We start from the raw sequence: 22,815 nt of genomic DNA on the forward strand, positions 1-22,815 counted from the left end.
GCTGGTGTTCACAGCAAGTTGTTTTGCACCAAGGTACTTCACCAAGCACCAGTGAGACGTGGATTTATTTTGAACTTTCTCTTGCATATTAAGTTCCTGATCTCAATCCTGGTGCCATGGAAAGGTGCTGACCAGAAGCCGGGAACTTACTCAAGTGAACAAGAAAATTCAGAGTGGCAGTCATCCCAGGCTGCTATCACTCAACTTTTAGAAGCCAGTTTGTGTGGCATTGGTATGGAACTAGATCACCTGCCCTCTCTGCCATACATGGGGCAGTCACTAGGAATTTAGGTCATGTTCAATGGTGGGAAGTGTGAAATTTGCATAGCCACTTGAACTGTGAACACCTAGTTATACAATCAGATTTTGTACTTTTAAACTTAGTTGTGGCTGGAAAAGGCATTTTGAGCTGTATAATAGGGTGAAGCTCCAGTGATTACAGGCCTTTCACTAGTAGTGGTTGTCGTGGGAATAATTTAATATACTGAACTAAGTATGACACTTTGCCCTACAGTATTTTGGAAGAAAATATATTTAATTAAACTCTTGTTTTTAGCAAAGTGCATTTAAATTATTTTACTTTAATAAGTCAGCTCTCCGCTCTTTTCCCCCCGGCTTCAGGCAGGTCATGCCATGAACCTCACCATGCGCCAAATCACTTCACCTTTATATTGAATAACACAAGATGTACTTTGCAGTTCAGGACAGGATAAATCTTATTTTGTTAGTGTCAGCCTTGGCTCAGTATTAGCACTCTCTGAGTTAGAAGGTGTGGTTTCAAGCCCCATTCCAGAGACTTCAGCACATAATCCAGGCTAACATTTCAGTCCAGTGATGTTGGAAGTGCTGCCTTTCAGATAAAGCTTTAAACCAAGGCTTCTCTCAGGTGAAGGTAATAGAACCTATGGCACTATTTCAAAGAAGAGCAGTGGAGTTCTCAGTGTCCTGGCCAATATTTAACCACCAACCATTATATCACTAAAAGCAGATTATCTGGTCGTTTGTTTCACTGCTGTTTGTGGGACCTTACTATGTGCAAACTGGCTGCTGTGTGCCTTCGATTAGAAGAGGTGAGTACACTTCAGAAGTACTTAGTTGGCTGTGAAGTGCATTGGAACATCCTGAGATTGTGAAATGTGTTAGATAAATGCAAGTTTTCTTGCCAAAGCAAATTGCTTTGAGGAGCTCCACCTTGTGGCCTAATGAAGTTGCAACAGAAGTCCCTAAGAATATACTGTAAATCCGGAAATCATAGTGCGACATTTAACAGAGGTAAACTTAAATGAGCGAATATAACAAAACTTTTGTGAACATTTTACATTTATTTATATTTATATATACATATATGTATAATTTTTTTGAAGAAAATAATTCTCAGCTCCCTGCAGTGTTCATGGATGGTGGCCTAGAAATTGGATTGCGCCTGAATCGGGGTGCGATCCCGGTGCTGCGCATGCCTAAAGCGGCCAATGGCAGGACCACAGGAGATTGGTACACTGGCTTAATTTGTTCATTACCTGCTGCAGGTGCCAATCGCAGCCCCAGAGGCAACTTGCCAGTCCCTGGAAGTACATAAGGATGGTGTGTGGGGAGGCAATTGGGGAAGGGGAACAAGTGGTGGCGAACTTAACGTGGAGCTGGGAGGGTAACAACTGCTCCTTCTGGCTCCACAATAAGGTAAGTATAAAAATTAAAACTTTCCTAACTTTTCAGAGACAGCCTCCCGCAGACCTTTAAGGTCTGCTGGTTCAGCTGCTGAGCGCCTGAAAAAACTGACCGCAGGATGCATAGCGCTAAAGGGATCAAGGGATATGGGGAAAAAGCGGGAACAGGGTACTGAGTTAGACGATGGCGGAGCAGGCCCGAAGGGCCGAATAGCCTACTCTTGCTCCTATTTTCTATGTTTCTATGCATGCTGTGGTCAGTCGCAAATGAATTTTGCAAAGGTAGCCTCAAACAGGCGCTAGGCCCTTTGCATTTGCAAATAGGAGGCCTAACACCTGTTTCAGGTGCACGTGCTGGGTGCCCATGCAGAAACCTTTACCAATATGGCGCGGTATGAGTGCACAAACGCTGCCCGCCATACTGATCTTTAGGCGCCCATTTTATGCTTGTAAAACAGATGTGCAATTCGATTTCTAAGCCGATGACTTTTACCCGAGTCATAGGAATGTCCCTGGTTCAATTCCTCGTGTGTACTGAGTTTGCAGATTTTAGCTGGCACCGTCAGTAGGGGCACTCCAATTGGCCACAGCTTATACAGTGTGTGAAAGCAATAGCCCATTAATCTAAATGGCCACCTGTTAGAGTTCCATTCAGGGAAGGGGAAATAAGTAGAGGATCCAATGGGCTCCCTAAGTATGGCAAATCAACTCGTCAAGTTACAATACAAAACCTTTAGCCAATTAGCGATTAGGTCTTTTTTCCAGACATTTCATTATGTTAATTGAGCTTATTGTGCATAGCGAGGGCTTTGAACAGGTAAGAAAAAGATGTTTCACATAAATCTGATATCAACTAATTCTCCAAAAGCCCCACAAGGAATACTTCAGTAAGAATGGTGACCATTTTGGTGCCTTTTTTTTTTCCTTAACAAACAACTTGGCAGCTTCTGCACTCAGATTTGTTGCCACAAATAAGTATCCACCATCCTCCATCTCTAATCCCCTTCCCTCTTTTTTCATCACTGCCTACCCATAGTGACAGTAGGTGGAGCTCACACTTACAGCATGCCTAGTACATGCACTGCACAAACTCATGAAACCAGGTAATTCAGTATAGAACAGTTAGGTTGTAACCTCACTGAATGGTTGACATGTTGTTCTGCTGTCCTGTTAGTGAACATAAGAACAGGAGTAGGCCATTCAGCCCCTCAAGCCTGTTCCACTATTCTATTAGATCATGCCTGGAATGTACCTCAACTCCATTTACCCATCTTGGTGTCATCTCCCTTGATACCTAATGAAAATCTATCTATCGCTTGAAAATTTCAATTGACCCAGCATATACTTTTGGGTTGGCCCATTAATAGCCTGTGCTGCAATGGCTGATTTACCACTCATCTGAAGGAGGTTGCAGGTAAAAGACCAAAGTGGTGATGTGGAGGCAAAAGAAAACACAATTTAAAACAAAACTCTTTTTGCACAGTGAAAAACTGATAATCCATTGGAAATTCAGATTTAATGTAATTGCACTGCTACAACCAGAAGATCAAGAAGCAGCTGTCCCCATTTGGAGTTTCTGGCCAAACAGCTCTCTGGCTGAAAATGGTTAGTTGTGAAGTGCAACTTTCTTCAATAAAGCAGAAATGTCGTCATAATGTGCCAAATAAAGGGCCTAAGAAACACAAGGATAGAAATTCCAGTCTGCACAGGTGATCTGCAGCATAATCCTGGCAGGACCAGGATCCATTGGGTTTCTGCCCTCACAACTTGCTTCCCAGCAAATTGCACTCGGGGTGGGAGGAGGGGAGGCAAGCACTGTGCATAACACTGCACTTGTCCACAGTAAATGACATCTGTCCATTTACCTAACTTGTTTAAGTTGACCTGCCCCATATTGATTTGGTTGGAATTGCATTTTTGTATCAACAAAATTAAGAATGATTCTATGAAGCCCTTTTCTAAATCATTGATGAAAATGATGACAACCTTGATCTCAATACAGAACCTTGTGGAACTCCACTTGTGACCAGGCACCAATTAGATCCACTCCCATTCACATTCATTATGTGTTGGCTCAGTGATAGCATTCTCGACTCTGCCTTAGAAGGTTGTGGGTTCACTGCAGAAAATGGGTAACATAATTTAGGCTGACATTTCAGTGCAGTACTAAAACGGTACCTCAGTACTAAGAGACTGAACGTGTCATCTTTCAACTGAGATGGTAAAGCAAGACCCTGCCTTCCCTCTCAGATAGAGGTAAATGATCCCATGGCACAATTCAAAGAAGAGCTGGTGTCCTGGCCAATATTTATCCCACAACCAACACCACCAAAGCAGATTATCTAGTTATTTATCTCATTGTTATTTGTGGGATTTAATATGTGTGAATTGGCTGCTGCATTTCCCTACAACAGTGACTCACTTCAAAAGTACTTAATTTACTGTGAAGCACTTTGGGACAGCCTGAGGTCATGAAAGGCTCTATGTAAATGCAAGCTCTTTTTTTCTCATTAATTAGTTTAAAGCTCTGTAACTCACTCCCAGAGCTACTTTTCTCTACATCACAAAGGACTACATAGATTACCTATAATATATTAAAAATGCTGAGGGGGTGAAAATTCTAATGAAAATGCACCAGAAGGTTGCACCATAAGTGCACAATCACGTGACAAACTGATTACAAGTGGGTCAGATCTAACGTTATGTGACGCCCACCATGCAAACAGCCAAGAACAATCGCCACCCACTTGGATAAAAATCCCAACCTGTAGCTGCTGTCTTTTTCCCCTAGTCACCCCCACCCCCAGCCCATACCAAACAATATTTTGGAAAATTAACCAGACCTCAACCCCAGTGAGCATAATTTTGGCCTTAACTCCTCCCCATTGAGCAGCATTTTACCCCAAGGCCCCCCTCACTGAGCAACATTTCGACCCTTCACCCCATCACCAAGCAAGATTTCACCTCTCCCTGATTAACAAGATTTTGCCCACCTGCCCCTAATGAGCAAGATTTTGGCATCTTCCCCCTCCCCACTGACTGCATTTACAATTCCAATTCACCCACTGGTTGCCAAACCTCTCTATGCCAACCCCCCACTGGGTGCAGTTGAATAACCTCCCCCTTAACTGCATTTCCCATCCAGAGCACTCCCCCCCCCCCCCCCCCACCCCTCCAGTGGATGGCCATATCATACCACAATTCCCCCTACCCTGCTGATCTGAATTCGCCTTAGCATTCCCTTCCTCACCCCTCCTCCTTTCCTCCTCTCTCCCTCTTATTTGCCCCTCTTTCCCTTTCCTTCCTCCCTGTTACCCCACATTGGTTCCATTATCCCCCACCTGCCAACTCTGCTTGACCTAAACAAAAATTTTAATTGGTTTTGACTACCCAGGTGCAACACCACAGGGGATTGAGTAGTGACTGTATTTACTGAAAATTACACTCCTGAAATTGGTATGTTCATGTATCACAAAGCACAGGCTGATTTTTCTGCGAATGTTACTTTCAACATTAGATGCCGTGTTTATCTTTTGTGACCCAAAGAAGGATGAACAGTGTTGATTACACAATACACAGAACAGTGTCAGGGGATGAATGAGATCTGTAGGAGTCCATGACTGGACTTTGGGCTTGTACACTTGGGTCTCAGGATCACGTTCCTGGCTATCATTCATCCACGGATTATCTGTTCCGTACATATTGCAACTTTCTGCACTGGATTAACTCATTTTATATGGTTTCAAATTTCAAGGCCCAGTTCAACAATAATAAGGTGTAAAGCCACCACTAGATTCAGTGATAAGGTACCAAAGGGCAGTCTCACCCAGAAAAGCAGTTAAACATTAAAAGAAGTAATTTCACAGAAATATTGTACAAACTGAACAGTTTTAAAACATTAAATTTACATTCAAAGTAAAAGTTAGGAATGTATCCATTAATATTCTGGACTATTGGAATGACAGTGTCATTAATACTCTTTTCTACAACTGATCTGTTTGGAACGCAGAGATGATGTTGGAGGCATTTTCTGAAAGACTTGTTACATTTTCTTGTCTCTCTATGCAATGGATCTCAAATTCAGAATGTCGAAATTCTATTGCAAGTGTCCCTACGAAGAAGATGAAAATCATGACCAAAACCCATTGGGTTTTTGCTCCATGCATAAAGTTCTGTTGAGCTACCAGAACAAAATCTATATGCAACTTAGTTAAGGAACTCAGCAAGTAATTTTCAAGCATTGCTTTTGGCATAAATATGTTTTTAAATTTTTTTTTAAAATAACGAACAGTGACTGACCAATAGCATTAACATCATTGTGATCAACTTGTGAATGTGTGACCATCATAAAACGATGGACTGTCATGCATGAATTTGTGATAATTGGGTTTCAAATCAAACCAATAAATACAAATTTAAAAGTCTGCATTAACTTACAAGCTATATACCGGCAAAAAAGTTAGAAGAAAATGCCATTAATGGAAGCACAAAAGACCTTTGAATTTGGAAAAGAATGAAAGAAAAACTGAGAGAACTTTAGATTTAAAAAAATGCTCAAAATGCACAGCCGGTCAGTCAGCATGTGAAAGGAAAAGATACTGAAACCAACTGTAGCATTCTTACTGTTTTCTTGGATGTTGCTGGCTAACTCAGCATGTTCCAGGGATCAAAACATGGACCTTCCTGGTCTGTATGGCTATAGATGGCCGCACCATGCAGTGCATTTACCCACTGAACCAACTATCGGGTATCTAGTCAAACACCCAGTAAAACTCAATAAAATTGGAGTGACAGGCCGCCACTGGACCTCCAACAATCAATAGTTTGTTTTTTCTGATGCATTATTCCCATCTCTACTCAACATACACACAGGCCAAAAGATACATAAGATGACGCACACAGTTATTGCCACTGAAAGCAAAATACGGAGTATTCCAACTTTTCGGCCTTCATTCTTTATATTTGTCTGGAAAGTCAGAAGAGCGTGGATCCAGCAGGCCACAATTCCAAAACCAAAGGTCAAGGCTGTGCCCGTATGATGTACATCATCATCGTTAGATAGCTGGGAGCATGGAACATCAAAAAACACACTTCTATTGCTGCAAGTACAATGTCGTTGACAGTGCAGAGACCCATAATAGAGTATGTTAAGGTTAAAGATTTTTTTTTACTAAAACCGTTGTTATAAACCTCCTAACTTTAGCATCAGAACAAAATATACTGCCAAATGGTTTGGGACTAACCCTGCAAGCATTTAGGGTTTTTTAATTCAAGATCCTCACTTTTAGATGCCCACTCGCAGATGTTTCAGCTTATAGCTACAAGGACAAAGCCACTTCCTCTGCAGAACAGCGACTGAAAATAGTGCTGCAGTCAGAGTTTGCTAACACTGTTCTTACCACCTGCACATAAATCTACTCGGGGCCACTGAAAAAATCATCAAAAAATACTGAGGTCAAAAGGAGATCGACACTTAAATGGATCTTCAAATAAGGTAATGGAGGCAAAAACCAAGCAATCATTTAAAACTCATTTGGATGTTGCGGTGTGAGAACTGTCAGATTATTTTTCGATGGATTAGCTAAAATGGGAAGGATGGCCTTTGTCATCTGTATCCAACATGTGATTCAAAGAAATAGAAATAAAAAAACTGTCTTTGAAGAGTTGAAAAAAATCATTGCATTGCACTGCTGAAAATCAAGGAACAATGCAAGACAAATGCCTTATGCAGATAGTTAAAAAGTTTGATCAAGACAATGGGGTGGAATTTCTGCAGGGGCTCCCTGATCTGGCCCGGTAACTTTGGCGAAAGAAACCCCAGAGAAATGGCCGTTTATGCTGTTTTCTTTGGGGTTTCCGCCAATCTCCCACCGCAATTACGATGGGCCACCGGAAGAGCCCCTGCGGAAATTCCAGGTGTGACACTTTGCCCCCATTTTTAAAAGTATTTTTCCTCCCTCTTTGGTTCCAAACCCCTCTCCCCCTACATGTGCATCATTCTCTGGCCTAGTGGGCAGCCCTTGCCCATCATGTTCGGCATCTGTCCACTAGATGGTATAGAACAGTGGTCTCAAATAGCCCACCTCAGTGGCCCAGGTGTGTTCACACTGCATTTCCTTGATTGCACAGTAAATTTCTAGAATTCACCCACCGCACGAGGTAGTTGCCGAGACAAAGTTGTGTCTTACACACACTATGACGAGATGACTGTTTCAAAAGCTGGTATGTACTGTGAAGTACTTCACTCTAATAGAGGCGATATCCAGTGAAAGATGATGTATTAAACAATACCTGAGAATTTGAAGTTATACCTGAAAATTGGCCACTAAAGTCATTCCAAAAGATGACAGGCTTTGTGCTATCAGTGCAAAGATATTCAACCATGGTTTCTTCACTTTCGACTTAAGCTGTGAAAAACGGAGTACAGCAACGACAAGCACTGTTGGAGGGAGAAACAAACAGAAGTGTGTGATAGATCAGTTTCAGTGATAATGACCAACATCTACTCATAACCGCAATGTTCACTTCTAAGATACCTGTTAGCAATGAGACAGCAATTGATCCTTAACTTATTAAACTTTTTAAAGACTAAAATAACATTGAAATATTGTACCCAGAAATTAGAAGACTGTTCATTCATATAGTGCAACATTACTGACCTATCCACAGGCGCTAATTGTCATATCAAATTAACATTACATGCGTTTTTAAAAGAGCTGCATGCAGCTATTAACAAATAGCTATAGTGTACAGACATGCTGGTTACAAGCAGTGATAGATATTCTGCAGCTAATTAAAGCATAAAGTGACCAGCCCCCCTCTCCAAAAGCAGCACTATAGCCATAATAATAGATTTAAAGGTCAGGGTTTACTAATTGTGCAAAAAAGCAAGAAGAAAATGCAGAAGCTGGAAATCTGAAACAAAAACAAAACATGCTGGAAAAACTCAGCAGGTCAGTCAGTACCTGTGGAGAGAGAAACAGAATTAATGTTTCAGGTTTGACAAAGGGCCCACGCCTGAAATATTAAATCAGTGCTCTCCACAGAAGCTGCCTGACCTGCTGTATGTTTCCAACGGTTTCTGTTTTTTCCAATTGTGCGCCTACCAGCCCGAAACTTTAGTCCCATTCATTTTGAAGGACAGGAAAATCACGGGCTGGCCAGCACAGAGTGGAAAACCCCGGCTCAAAGTCCTTTTCTTCAGAAGCAGCTACATAGAAACAGTCTGTGTATCCTATGCTTTATTTTCATGGGGTTCTGGATTTTTAAAAAAATTCGAAACAATTTTAACAGCAAATTCATTGCTATTTGTGGGACCTTGCTGGGTGCAAGTTGGCTGCTGCGTTTCCCTACATTACAACAGTGACTACACTTTAAAAAGTACTTCATTGGCTGTAAAGCGCTTTGGGACGTCCTGAGGTCATGAAAGGCGCTGTGTAAATGCAAGTCCTTCTTTTTCTTTTTACCATCTTCAAAGGATTGAACAACAACAACAACTTGCATTTATATAGCGCCATTAATATTGTAAAATGTCTCAAGGCACTATCAAACAAAATTTGACACCGAGCCATATAAGAAGATATTAGGACAGGTGAGCAAAAGCTTCATCAAAGAAGTAGGTTTTAAGGAGCGCCTTAAAAGAGGAGAGATAGAGAGGCGGAGAGGTTTGGGGAGGGAATTCCAGAGCTTAGGTCCTAGGCAGCTGACAGCATGGCCACCAATTGTGGAGCGATTAAAATTGGGCATGCGCAAGAGGCAAGAATTGGAGGAGTGCAGAGATCTCGGAGGGTTGTAAGGTTGGAGGAGGTTACAGAGATAGGGAGTGGCAAGGCCGTGGAGGGATTTGAAAACAAGAATGAGAATTTTAAAATCGAGGCGGCCCCGGACCGGGAGCCAATTTAGATCAGCAAGTACAATGGTGATGGGAGAACGGGACTTGGTGTGAGTTAGGATACGGGCAGCAGAGTTTTGGATGAGCTCAGGTTTATGGAGGGTGGAAGATGGGAGGCTGGCCAGGAGAGCATTGGAATAGTCAAGTCTAGAGGTAACAAAGGTATGGATGAGGGTTTCAGCAGCAGATGAGCTGAGGCAGGGGCGGAGATGGGCAATGTTACGAAGGTGGAAGTAGGCGGTCTTGGTGATGGAGCGGATATGTGGTCAGAAGCTCATCTCAGACTCAGATTGGACGCCACGGTCGCCAAGGGTCTGGTTCAGCCTCAGACAGCAGCCAGGGAGAGGGATGGTGTTTGTGGCGGGGACCGAAAACAATGGCTTCGGTCTTCCCAATGAAGTTGAAAAATCAGCAAGATTTAGTCACAAACACATTTTATCAATGAAATTCTAGATTCAAAATGTTTAATCAGTTGATGTGAGATACTACCAAGTCAGCAGAAGAGAAGGAGATTTTAACTGTCTCTGCATTTTCTAAGGTTTACTGGGTACCTTGAGGTTACTGACTACTTAATGTGAAGATTATTTAAACATTTCAGTTCATACGTGCGCAGGAAATCCACAAAATAACTCACTGCTTACTTATAAGTAGTCCCTGTCTATTTAGTAGCTGCAGCCACTAATTTTGCTTACAGGTCACAGTGGAATTTCTACTGTCCATTTACAAACACAGCTTTTTGAAATGAATGGCATTTTCAGCGCAGATCAAACCTCAGGATTGTTAAAACACATCACAATAAATTTAACCAAAGCTAGCTTTCAGTCACTCTTCCTTTCCTACTAAAGAAAAACGGTAGCAATTTCAAACAGGCTGAAATTATTAAAACAAAAAGAAACTGAAGATATTTTCTGTTATGCAACTCCCATATGTAGGGAAAACATCCAATACTGCTCATCCCTTCCTACCTAGAGATGCTGCCATATTCAGTACTTGGCTGAAAACACAGCTTGCAGGAGGGAAGTCGCCTGCAACACTTTAAAGGAAAAAGGTTATTGAATTTGCATCCCATTAGCTCAAAGTGTGAATAAATGTGCGTAGGATAGAGGGAGACCAACTGTACCTTATAAAAGGAGCACGTAAATTACAGTGCCATGTCCTAGATTTAACAACAAACAAGAAAAGATGATTTTTAAAAAATTCATGTACATTGTATTTTGTGTTTTTTTTAAATTAAATTTACATTTGCCATCATTTTCTACCGTTGGTGCCACAACCGCCCCACACAAACCTCCAATTCCAACTGTACAGGGCCCCTGTTTCTCCCCAGCCCTTCAGTGGAAGGCCTCTCTACTGTGCAGGACTTCAGTTGCTGAGCAGCAGAGAAAGAACTCACTTGGATCTGAGAGGAGCAGCGTTACACGGCAGGCATTCCCATTCTTGAGCTTGTAACCTCCAGGGTGGGAGTCAGGCTCTGAACTGCTGCAGGTTTGGTATCATCTCTCTTAAATCAGTTTCTTTAAATGATTGTGGAAGCTCTCACACATTCAGTATTCTATTACACCTTCTGAGTGCTTAAGGAAATCAGGATATGTGAAATCAGATTTAATTATCAAAGTGATTAAAATGGAGTTATTTCAGTTCTGAAATAATCTGAATCCGACCCAATTTAAACAGGTAAAGCCTGTTTCTTTTAAAATGGTGGTACAGGAGCGCAGAGAAGCAAAATGTTTGTGTAAGTGCAACCTTTGGGTGCAAGGGCACAAGTCATCATGGTAGCTGGCAGTTGCTACAAAGTTTGGTACCCTCCCCCTTTCCAAAAAAAAATAATTTACTTATGGGCTCAACAGAAAGCCATCTGGCACTAACTCATGCTAACATGAGTCATGATGGAACAGGCTCGAGGGGCTGAATGGCCTACTCCTGTTCCTATGACAGTTCCAAGTGGCTAATCTATATGTGTAAGCCAAGATACTGAGTATAAGGAGGCTGTTAAACCACAAGCATCACAGCTGAGCCAGATCCAGTCCTAATCCAACAGCCACTAGCACATACCTTCCAGCAACTGTCACTGGATGCTAATCAGGAGCAGGAACCCTGGCAGATGTTGCCTTCCATAGTCTGGTGATGCTTGCCTGGAATTTCTGCCGGGGTTTTCCCAGTCTCCCACTATGGATGATCAGCAGAACTCCCAGAGAAATGGTGTGAATGGCTAAAAATGGCCATTTTACCCATTTCTCCAGGGTTTCTGCTGAGGTGATGGCGGGTGTTTGGGAGAACCCCACAGAAAGTCTCCTTCACTGAGCTAAATTAGTGCACCCCCCCTACCCCCCCAACAACCATCGCTGCTTTGGCTGAGACGAACGCAATCCAGATCAAACCATAGACCTTCTGGTCTGTCCAGATCGTCCTGGTCTACAAGGCAATGCATCGCACCACCTGATCTATTTAACCACTAAGATGCAAGAAGATCTTGAAAATGATTTTAACCGTACTTTATATAACTGAGGCTAACTAATAAAGTAACATTGAACAAAAGAAACACTTGGGAGAAGCACTAGTCTTTCATGCAACATATCTGTACAAGTAGCAGTGTTCACTGTACATCCAACACAATCTTGACTTCGGTTCTAACTCCAAAATATTTCCCAGTTTTCCCACAGTTCTGAAGGTGGCAACAGTGAACATGTACCACCAGTGTGCGCCTAACAGGGATGTATAGAAAACAACTGTACATTTCATGAGTGGCTGCTAATCACTAATGAAACAGATGAATGCTGAGAGTGGGTCAGGCTTTCTACATCTTTGTTACCTGCACAGTATCAAGCAAGTTCAAGGGTTTATCTCTTTTAAACAAATTCTCTATAATAAGGTGCCGTGAAGCTAATACTCACCATCAACAACTTCAAAGCTATGAGAAATCCAGGTTAGAATGTGCTCGATAAACAAGGGGTCTACAACTTTAGAGTGACACGGGATCCAAGGTGAGGTAGCCAATTGGATACAAAATTGGATTGACGGCAGAAGACAGAGGGTGGTTGTAGAGGGTTGTTTTTCAAACTGGAGGCCTGTGACCAGCGGTGTGCCTCAGGGATCGGTGCTGGGTCCGCTGTTATTTGTTATTTATATTAATGATTTGGATGAGAATTTAGGAGGCATGGTTAGTAAGTTTGCAGATGACACCAAGATTGGTGGCATCGTGGACAGTGAAGAAGGTTATCTAGGATTGCAACAGGGTCTTGATAAATTGGGTCAGTGGGCCGATGAATGGCAGATGGAGTTTAATTTAGATAAATGTGAGGTGATGCATTTTGGTAGATCAAATCGGGCCAGGAACTACTCCGTTAATGATAGGGCGTTGGAGAGAGTTATAGAACAAAGAGATCTAGGAGTACAGGTTCATAGCTCCTTGAAAGTGGATAGGGTGGTGAAGAAGGCATTCAGCATGCTTGGTTTCATTGGTCAGAACATTGAATACAGGAGTTGGGATGTCTTGTTGAAGTTGTACAAGACATTAGTTAGGCCACACTTGGAATTAGACTGAGACTTTTTTCCTAGACTGAGACTTTTTTCCCTGGAGAGTAGGAGGTTTAGGGGTGATCTTATAGAAGTCTATAAAATAATGAGGGGCATAGATAAGGTAGATAGTCAAAATCTTTTCCCAAAGGTAGGGGAGTCTATAACGAGGGGGCATAGATTTAAGGTGAGAGGGGAGAGATACAAAAGGTTCCAGAGGGGCAATTTTTTCACTCAAAGGGTGGTGAGTGTCTGGAACGAGCTGCCAGAGGCAGTAGTAGAGGCGGGTACAATTTTGTCTTTTAAAAAGCATTTGGACAGTTACATGGGTAAGATGGGTATAGAGGGATATGGGCCAAGTGCAGGCAAGTGGGACTAGCTTAGTGGTATAAACTGGGCGACATGGACATGTTGGGCCGAAGGGCCTGTTTCCATGTTGTAAACTTCTATGATTCTAACGCTGGCACCCCTCTCAGATGTTTGTACCCGTTCAGTGCTATTTTTACAGTTGGTCACCAATAGTGCAATTTGTCTTACTTATGTAAGGTCCAAGTATAATTTCAAGTCCATGTTCAGGCATAAGTATTGTTAAACTTTTATGAAATCAAAAAGGTTACTCACCAGTCTAATAAATCAAGCCTACACATTTTTCCATCCTCAACTGCAATTATATACCTGTTTACAATAAAACAATTATTTTATAAACATCCAAGAAAACCTCCAAATATAAAATCCCAAAACACATGAAGGTAATAGCTACCCAGTAGATTATTTACCATCTTGGTAACCAGGTGGTGCAGGGGGTTAAAAACGAGCCTTTCAATTTTGGGACCTGGGTTAAAGCCAGCCCAGACCGATGGGATGAAAGTCTCCTCTCTGCTGACTATAAGGGTCCTTCGTGAACTAAGTTTGAGCAGTCTCAGTTCAATTCATAGTGGGGCCCCTAGCACAAAATTGCCCCTAATTCAGCACTAATAAGCAATCTCATTCAAAGGCCTCAGAGTGGCTGGCTATGGCAATAAGAAAATGTCATATAGTGCAGTCGAGGTGCTCTTTTGAGGCTGGGGCAGAGTATCATGGTAGGTACAGAACAGGAGGAGGCCATTCAGCCCATCGTGCCTGTGCCGGTTCTTTGAAAGAGCTATCCAATCAACCCATTCCCCTGCTCTTTCCCCCTAGCTCTGTAAATTTCTTCCCTTCAAGTATTTATCTAATTCCCTTTTTAAAGTATAGAAGGCTTTACTCCAAAGCACTGATTCCATGATCCAGCACTTGCAGTGGGGAGCATCACTCTCAGGAAGCATATCATGACTTTCCATCCCAAGATAAATTTCCCATAAACATTGCTTTCCACTGAGAGTTCCAGATCGCAGAGTCATCCCTTATGTCTAACCTTACCTGGGAGTGTTTGATGTTGACACTCGGCATTTGAAGAGGGAAGTGTTCAATTCCCCAGCACTAACAATTCTTATATTAACACAAAAAAGCTTTTTATTTAAAAAACAAACAAAATCTATAAACATCCACTTTAAAAATTACCAACCTTCAGTATGGCCTTCCTCATTCTTTGAATGGAAGTCACTCATTCTCCACGTCCAAAATCTGTGGGCTATTATCGAAAGGGGGGAGGGATAATCCTTGCAATACCCACACCAGTGACATGAACCAACCTAGCCTACTTGTTCTCGATTCACACCTTATCTCTATGGTTGAGGCAACAGCAAAACTGGATGAATTGCCCAACGAGGCAAATATACGCACAGATATGGTAAAAGCACCAAGTTCTCCAAATCAGAAAGGTATAGAAGTGTAGAAGGAGAGGACCTCTGGAGGTGGCTCGATCATGTTTAGTACTATCATGCCTATCTCTCCTCAGCCAACTACTCCTACTCACCCTCCAGGATATTCCTGGATTAGAACAACTTGAGGTTCTTTTTCTCCACGACCAACCACCTCTTCAAACCTACTTTTGCACCCCCTCCATCCTCACCTCTGATATAAAGTGCAAAGGGCCCATGAATTTCTTCACCTCTAAGATTGAGACTGTCCTGGGCCGCCACATTCCCCTCCCCACTCCTGACCACCCTTCAATCCCCTACTCACCGTAACTCCAATCCTCTGGTCCCCATACCATCTCCCCCCCCCACTCTCTTCAAGCTCATCTCATCCATGAAACTCACCTCCGGCTCGGTCAATCCCCTCCCCACTCAACTCCTGACAACTCAATGACCTTTCCAGGCCCCATTGCTTGCTGGCATAGTAAATGGCACCTCCTGCACAAGAAGACAACCCTTAACCAATCCATCATCTCCTACTATCATTCTCTCTATAAAGGCCGGGGGGTGGGGGTGGGAAGGGCACCAGGATGAAACATTAGAGAGGAGAAACAAGGTGCACAGAGGACTGGGAGAGGCAAATAGCACTACAGTAAAGAACAGTTCAGAAATTGGAGGGATCAGACGGAGAAAATGCAAGGCAGTCTAAGATGAGTTTGGAGTGCATGTGTGTAAATGCACGTGGCATAGTAAATAAGATTGGTGAGCTGCAGGCTCAAGTCGCCACATAGGACTATGATATAGTGGCAATAACAGAGACCTGGCTCAAAGAAGGGGAGGGTTGGGAACTTAATAATCCTGGTTACAAGATATTCAGGAAAGATAGGGAAGGGAAGGAAAGAAAGGAGGGGGTTGGCAGTATTGATCAAAGAAACTATTATAGCACTAGAAAGGAATGATGTAGTTGAGGGGCCAAAGACAGAATCTATTTGGTTAGAATGAAGGAACAATAGAGGAGCTATTACACTACCAGGTGCACACTATAGGCAACCAAATAGTGGGAAGGAGATAGAGGAGCAAATTTGCAGGCAAATTACAGAAAGATGCAAAAACTATAGAGCAGCGATAAGGGAGGACAACAATTATCCCAATATAGGCTGCAATAGTAACAGTGTAAAGGGCAAAGTGGGGGAGGAATTCCTGAAACGTGTACTAGAGAAATTTCGTGATCAGTGTGTTTCCAACCCAACGAAGAAGGAACAGTGCTGAATCTAGTTCTAGGGAATGAAATGGGGCAGGTGGAGCATGTTTCAGTGGGGGAACATTCAGGGAAAAGTGATCATGATATCAGGTTTAGAACAGTTATGGAAAAGGACAAGGAACAATCAAGCGTAAAAATATTTAACTGGAGGAGGGCTAATTTCAGTGAGTTAAAAAGGGATCTTGCCCAGGTGGATTGGAATCAAAAATTGGTAGGCAAAACAGTAATTGAAGAATGGGATACCTTTAATGAGGAGATGGTTCAGGTACAGAGTAAACACATTCCCATGAGGGGAAAAGGAAGGGCTTCCAAAGATGGAGCTCTCTGGATGACTAAAGATATAGAGATTAAAATGAAACAGAATGGGCAGACACATGGCAGATGAAATTTAATGCAGAGAAGTGTAAAGTGATATATTTTGGTAGGAAGAACGAAGAGGGGTAATATAAACTAAATGGTACAATTTTAGAGGGAGTGCAGGAATAAAGAGACCTTGGGGTGCATTTACACAAATCTTTGAAGGTAGCAGGACAAGTTGAGAAGGCTGTTAAAAAAGCATAAGGGATCCTGGGCTTTATTAATAGAGCGATAGAGTATAAAAGCAAGGAAGTTATGCTAAACCTTTATAAGACACTGGTTAGGCCTCAGCTGGAGTATTGTATTCAATACTGGGCAACACACTTTAGGAAGGATGTCAAGGCCTTAGAGAAGGTGCAGAAGAGATTTAGTAGAATGGTACCAGGGATGAGAGACTTCAGTTATGTGGAGAGAGTGAAGAAGCTGGGGTTGTTCTCCTTGGAGCAGAGAAGGTCAAGAGGAGATTTGATAGAGGTATTCAAAATCATGAACGGTTTTGTTACAGTAAGGAAAAACTGTTTCCAGTGGCAGAAGGGTCGGTAACCGGAGGACACAGATTTATGGTGATTGGCAAAAGAACCAGAGGCGACATGAGGAAACATTTTTTTACGCAACGAGTTGTAATGATCTGGAATGCACTGCCTGAAAGGTTGGTGGAAGTAGATTCAATAATAACTTTCAAAAGGGAATTGGATAAATACTTGAAGGGAAAAAAATGGGACTAATTGGTTAGCTCTTTCAAAGAGCCGGCACAGGCATGATGGGCCGAATGGCCTCCTTTTGTGCTGTACAATGCTATGAAACAATGAACGTCCCTTTCCTCTCTAAACATGTCTGTTGCCTCTAAGCTCCATGTTCGTCCCTGAATCAAGTCCCTCCAGTCCAACTTCTGCCCTGCTCACAGTACTGAGACTGCCCTGACCAAAGTCACAAATGATATCCTGTATGACCACAGGACAATATTCCTGCTTGTCCTCCTCAACCTCTCCGTAGCATTTGATCTGATCGACCACATTATCCTCATCAATTGCTTCTCCTTTGTTATCCAGCTCTGTGGCGCTGCCTTAGTGTGGATCCACTCTTACCTGCCCAAAAGCATCTTCCTGTCCCACATAATTACGTCCAGTGTCCAACAAGAGCTATCCTCAGCCCCCTCCTCCACGTAGCGCCCCTTGGTAACATTGTCGCAGGTAACTGGTTCAGCTTCCATACATATACTGATGGCACCCAGTTTTCACCCTCCCTCACTTCTATTAACCACTTCTATGCTAAGAGACTGCCTACCTGACATTAAATTGTGGATGAGTCAAAATTTACTCCAACTGAACATCTGGAAGACCGAAATCTTTTTTGGCCACTGCCCATATTCTCTGCTCCCTTGCCACTCGATCTGGCAGTGTGAAATCTTGTCAACCCGTTCAAACTAGCGCTGAGCTTCAAAACCCACATCTTATCCTTCACCAATACCACTTACTTCCACCTTGCCTCTGTCCCTACCCTTATAGTTTTGTCACCTCTGGACTTGATCTTTCCAGCATCTTCCTCATTTCCCTTCCACTGTCCATAAACTCCAACTTGTCCAAAAACAAAGCATTGATAATCAATTTCATTATGAAGTCTCGCTCACCCATTACACTCCTCCTCGCTTACATACAGCGGCTTCCTGTTCCCCAACACACTGAAATTAAAATCTTCATCTTCAGATCCCTATCCTATCCCTGCAACATCCTCTAGTCTTCCTGCACCCATCAGTCCTCTGACTGTAGCTTTCTGTACATCACCCCCCACTCCCCCAATACCCTACAATTTATGGCAAAGCATTCAGAGTCTTGGCCAGATTCTCTGGAACCCCCTCCTTATACCTGTCAGCCTCTTCACTCCTCACTCCACCTTTAAAAGCCTTCTTAAAACAGATCAAACTTTTGATCTCCCACCATGCTTCCATGTCTGATCCCTTTATTTGTTTTTCTTTCCCTCCGTAAAGTGCCTTGGGACATTTTCAATGTTAAAAGATATATAAAAAATACAAGTTGTTGTGGTCAATGGTCTGTAGTGAAACAAAATGAGAAAGACTATAGATTATACTATTATACTGAGGACAGATAATCCAAGATTTTTCCTCTTTTGTTCACCCTTTACATTAAAATGAATTAGATCATTGATTTAGAAAAATAGAGTTGGGTAACTTGATGATTTAATTTTGAGGCCAGCCTGAAACACAAAAGCACCAAAGAGCTTGAGATAAGCTGTAAGATCAACACAGCAACGCTTCATAAAAGAATGCATATTTTCCTTATAATCATCTTGCAAATAGAGTCAAGAGAAACTTTTGCGTATTGCCCAATGAGGTACCGATAGCATTTATCTTGCCTGGTGGATCTGATGGAACAAACATTCTAAAACCCATTTAGCCATACAGCTTGGTAATGTGTTCACCTAAAGTTTTGTTAGCAAACAAAACAAGTAACTGCCTACACTGATAGGTGTTTTTGGTTCTATCTACATAAAAAATCCAAAGCTCCATAATGAACAACAGCTAAATGGTACTTTGTCTCCAGAAAGGAACAATGCAGTGATACATAAAAGTTAAGCAAGGTAATCTCTTGAAATAAATGAAACTCAAACAATCTAAGGTAAAAGCTCTCATCATGGCTTTATGACTCCCTTAACTGAATGTCAAGGACAATAGACTGTAGGCACATGATCAGGGCAGTTCTGCCCATGGAGAGCCAGATCTAATCAGCTTTTACATTGGTCCACTTTATTTCTATTTGGCACAACCTGCTGACTAAGGTAGCGGTCAAAAAGTGAGACATTCAGATTGTCGAGAGAGTGGAATAAAGATAAGTGCTATTTTTGATGAAGACATCTTTCTAAACAAATTGAAGATTGTTCTGGATTCCCAAAAGGTAAGTCACATCTTTAAGACTGGAGACCCAACATTTCTTTGTCAAGGAAACTAACATTTTTACACCAAATTAGCTATTAAGTGGCATTACTTTCCAAACATAAATGCACAAATCACATCCCAGAAGATATTAGGATTAAATTCAATGAAAGATGTGTGGATCAGAGATTATGATAACGGTTACTCTGTACATTCACTTGCAGTCTGTAAAATAAAAGCAGGTTAACAATTTATATCCGGCCTTGTCTCACCAAAGTGTTGTCAGTCAGCCTACTGAAAGATTGGACGAGCACACCAGGGCAAAAGAGGCAATATCCAGTTTTTTTTTTATTCGTTCATGGGATGTGGGCGTCACTGGTGAGGCCAGCATTTATTGCCCATCCCTAATTGCCCTTGAGATCACAAGGGGGTACCATTGCTACACCCCCTCCCTCCATTATGTTTAGCCATTGGGCAGTACAGGCACACTGCTGAATGTTGGATGCGGAGGCCACTTATGGGAGTGAGCTGCATCGCTGAACCGGAGAGGGTATCGAAGGCAAACCCAAAATTTGTAACAGTGCTAAAGCAACACAGTGCCCATAATAAGTCAACCTGTCCTACTGGATGCTGTTCTAATAATGCTGAAAAATTCTGCAGGGATTGTCATAACCCTAGAACTTCTGGTCAATCAAGGTGTAATCTTGGCAGTTGGTAGATTTTAAGACCTATTCTGGTTTTGAGTACATAATCTAGACTAACTGGATGTTAAAGTTACCGTGGCACTATTCGATGAAGAACAGGGAACTTTCCTGGTGCACTGGGCAACATTCTTCAACACCATCAAAAACAAATGAATTGAATATTCACCTTATTGCTGTTTGTGGGACCCTGCTATACACAAAACGACAGCCATTCATTGTGTGTGAAATACTTTGGGACATTCTGAGAGGCATCATAAAGTACTATAAAAATGTAAGTTTTCCTTTCTTTCAATTAGTCTTGCTTCTTTTAGTCCTTGCCCATGAGTAGAATGGCTTAGTCCCAGCGTTGATTCAATAATTAGTGCCCCTAACTCCTAAATACAGGATGTGGAGATGCCGGTGATGGACTGGGGTGGACAAATGTAAGAAGTCTTACAACACCAGGTTATAGTCCAACAGTTTTATTTGAAATCACAAGCTTTCGGAGGCTTCCTCCTTCGTCAGGTGAATGTAGGATTCCATAAAGGTATAGCATATATAGTCAGAGAACAATGCCTGGTGATTACAGATAATCTTTCCAACTGCCCGTTATCAAAGCAATCAAAGGAGTTGAATGGTGTTCAGACAGGGAAACATTACATACAAGACTACCGAACACACAAACGGTCACAACACAAAAGACAGAGAGAGAGAGAGAGAGAGAGACACCCGAAAGGCAGAGAAAGAGATAGAATGACCAGTTGTATTAAAAACAGATAACTTTTTTTTCCCTGGTGGGGTTACATGTACTGTGACATGAACCCAAGATCCCGGTTGAGGCCGTCCTCATGGGTGCGGAACTTGGCTATCAATTTCTGCTCGACGATTTTGCGTTGTCGTGTGTCTCGAAGGCCACCTTGGAGAATGCTTACCCGAAGATCGGAGGTTGAATGTCCTTGACTGCTGAAGTGTTCCCCGACTGGGAGGGAACCCTCATGTCTGGCGATTGTTGCGCGGTGTCCGTTCATCCGTTGTCGCAGTGTCTGCATGGTCTCGCCGATCTGGCATGTCTACACAACCCTGCCACAGCAACCTCTGCAAGACATGCCAGATCATCGACACAGATACCACCATCACACGAGAGGACACCACCCACCAGGTACATGGTTCATACTCCTGTGACTCGGCCAACGTTGTCTACCTCATACGTTGCAGGAAAGGATGCCCCGGAGCATGGTACATTGGCGAGACCATGCAGACACTGCAACAACGGATGAACGGACACCGCACAACAATCGCCAAACAGGAGGGTTCCCTCCCAGTTGGGGAACACTTCAGCAGTCAAGGACATTCAGCCTCCGATCTTCGGTTAAGCGTTCTCCAAGGCGGCCTTCGAGACACACGACAACGCAAAATCGTTGAGCAGAAATTGATAGCCAAGTTCCGCACCCATGAGGACGGCCTCAACCGGGATCTTGGGTTCATGTCACGCTACATGTAACCCCACCAGGGAAAAAAAAGTTATCTGTTTTTAATACAACTGATCATTCTATCTCTTTCTCTGCCTTTTGGGTGTGTCTGTCTCTCTGTCTCTCTCTCTCTGTCTTTGTGTTGTGACCGTTTGTGTATTCGGTAGTCTTGTATGTAATGTTTCCCTGTCTGAACACCATTCAACTCCTTTGATTGCTTTGATAACGGGCAGTTGGAAAGATTATCTGTAATCACCAGGCATTGTTCTCTGACTATATATGCTATACCTTTATGGAATCCTACACTCACCTGACGAAGAAGGAAGCCTCCGAAAGCTTGTGATTTCAAATAAAACTGTTGGACTATAACCTGGTGTTGTAAGACTCCTTACATTTGTCCTAAATACAGAACTGAGCGGGCGCTTGCTAAGGTTTTGGAATGACAACTCACAGTCTAAAGTGGAACAAGGGAGAGGGAAAGGGAGAAACTTCACAGCAATATATGTCAGACGTTCTTGTATCATGAATCATGTTAGTAAAATAACCACATCAGAATTAAGGTACGACTTTGTAAGTACTTGCTTAGAATTAAAACTTGAAAAAGGTAACTGAAGATTTGTCACTAACATAAAATTGATGATCTATCAGTTAATTTAATACATGCATGATTTTAATTCCAATTAGTTTACTCAAAGGGGCATTTATTCACCTCGATCTACTATTATACAGATAAAGGCCTACAAATTCAAGCACGTCCAAAAATGGGTGCAGGATGGATAGGCTCAAAGCACACCCGATATTGGGCCTTGGGCCTCATTATCATTGAGCCTGCAAGGTGCGGACACCTAATGGGTGTCCCCAGGCAGCTCACTAGAAAAGAGGACTCGAAGATCAGACTGCTACGACGGAAGCAGGGACCCTCAAGTAAGTCCTTAAAGGGAGAGGGGCGATCGAGAAGGGTGGGTGGCGATTGGGATCGGAGAGAATAGAGGCCGGGATTGGGTGGTGGAGGGAGGAGTTGGCGGCGGTCTAGGTCGCAATGTAGGGGGGGGGAAGAGGGTAATGGAAGCAGTGGTGATTGGAGCGGGGGAGCTCCGGCTGGCAGCAGCCCGTGTGGTTTTAATGCAGAGTCAGGAGGAGCACTCCAGCTCATGCCGGCTCCACACTGAGGTAAGTATATTTTAAACACTTACCTTGAGGGCCCTTTAAGGACCGCCTGTTAGGTCGCATATAGACATGGTTTCCTTGAGTGCAGCCTGCATCAGCGCAAGCTGCGTTCAGGGCAACCCAATATTGAAGAAGGGGCCTCAAACAG

The 22,815-nt window shown here is 42.7% G+C and overlaps 1 protein-coding gene across 1 annotated transcript in view; it reads right to left on the minus strand.

The window, feature by feature from the left end:
• Positions 1–5,093: 5,093 nt before the first annotated feature.
• The window catches only part of tmem150c (transmembrane protein 150C), a 32,648-nt gene continuing 14,926 nt past the window's right edge, over positions 5,094–22,815 (minus strand). The window contains exons 3-7 of the mRNA XM_067978102.1: positions 13,690–13,743; positions 10,521–10,588; positions 7,976–8,103; positions 6,549–6,726; positions 5,094–5,859 (exon numbers count right to left, since the gene is read on the minus strand). Coding sequence (XP_067834203.1) covers positions 5,648–5,859; positions 6,549–6,726; positions 7,976–8,103; positions 10,521–10,588; positions 13,690–13,743 — 640 coding nt within the window. The 3' untranslated portion in view covers positions 5,094–5,647. The remainder of the gene's footprint in view (positions 5,860–6,548; positions 6,727–7,975; positions 8,104–10,520; positions 10,589–13,689; positions 13,744–22,815) is intronic.

Source organism: Heptranchias perlo, chromosome 1 (genome assembly GCF_035084215.1).
Source record: "Heptranchias perlo isolate sHepPer1 chromosome 1, sHepPer1.hap1, whole genome shotgun sequence".
Classification (NCBI taxonomy): domain Eukaryota; kingdom Metazoa; phylum Chordata; class Chondrichthyes; order Hexanchiformes; family Hexanchidae; genus Heptranchias; species Heptranchias perlo.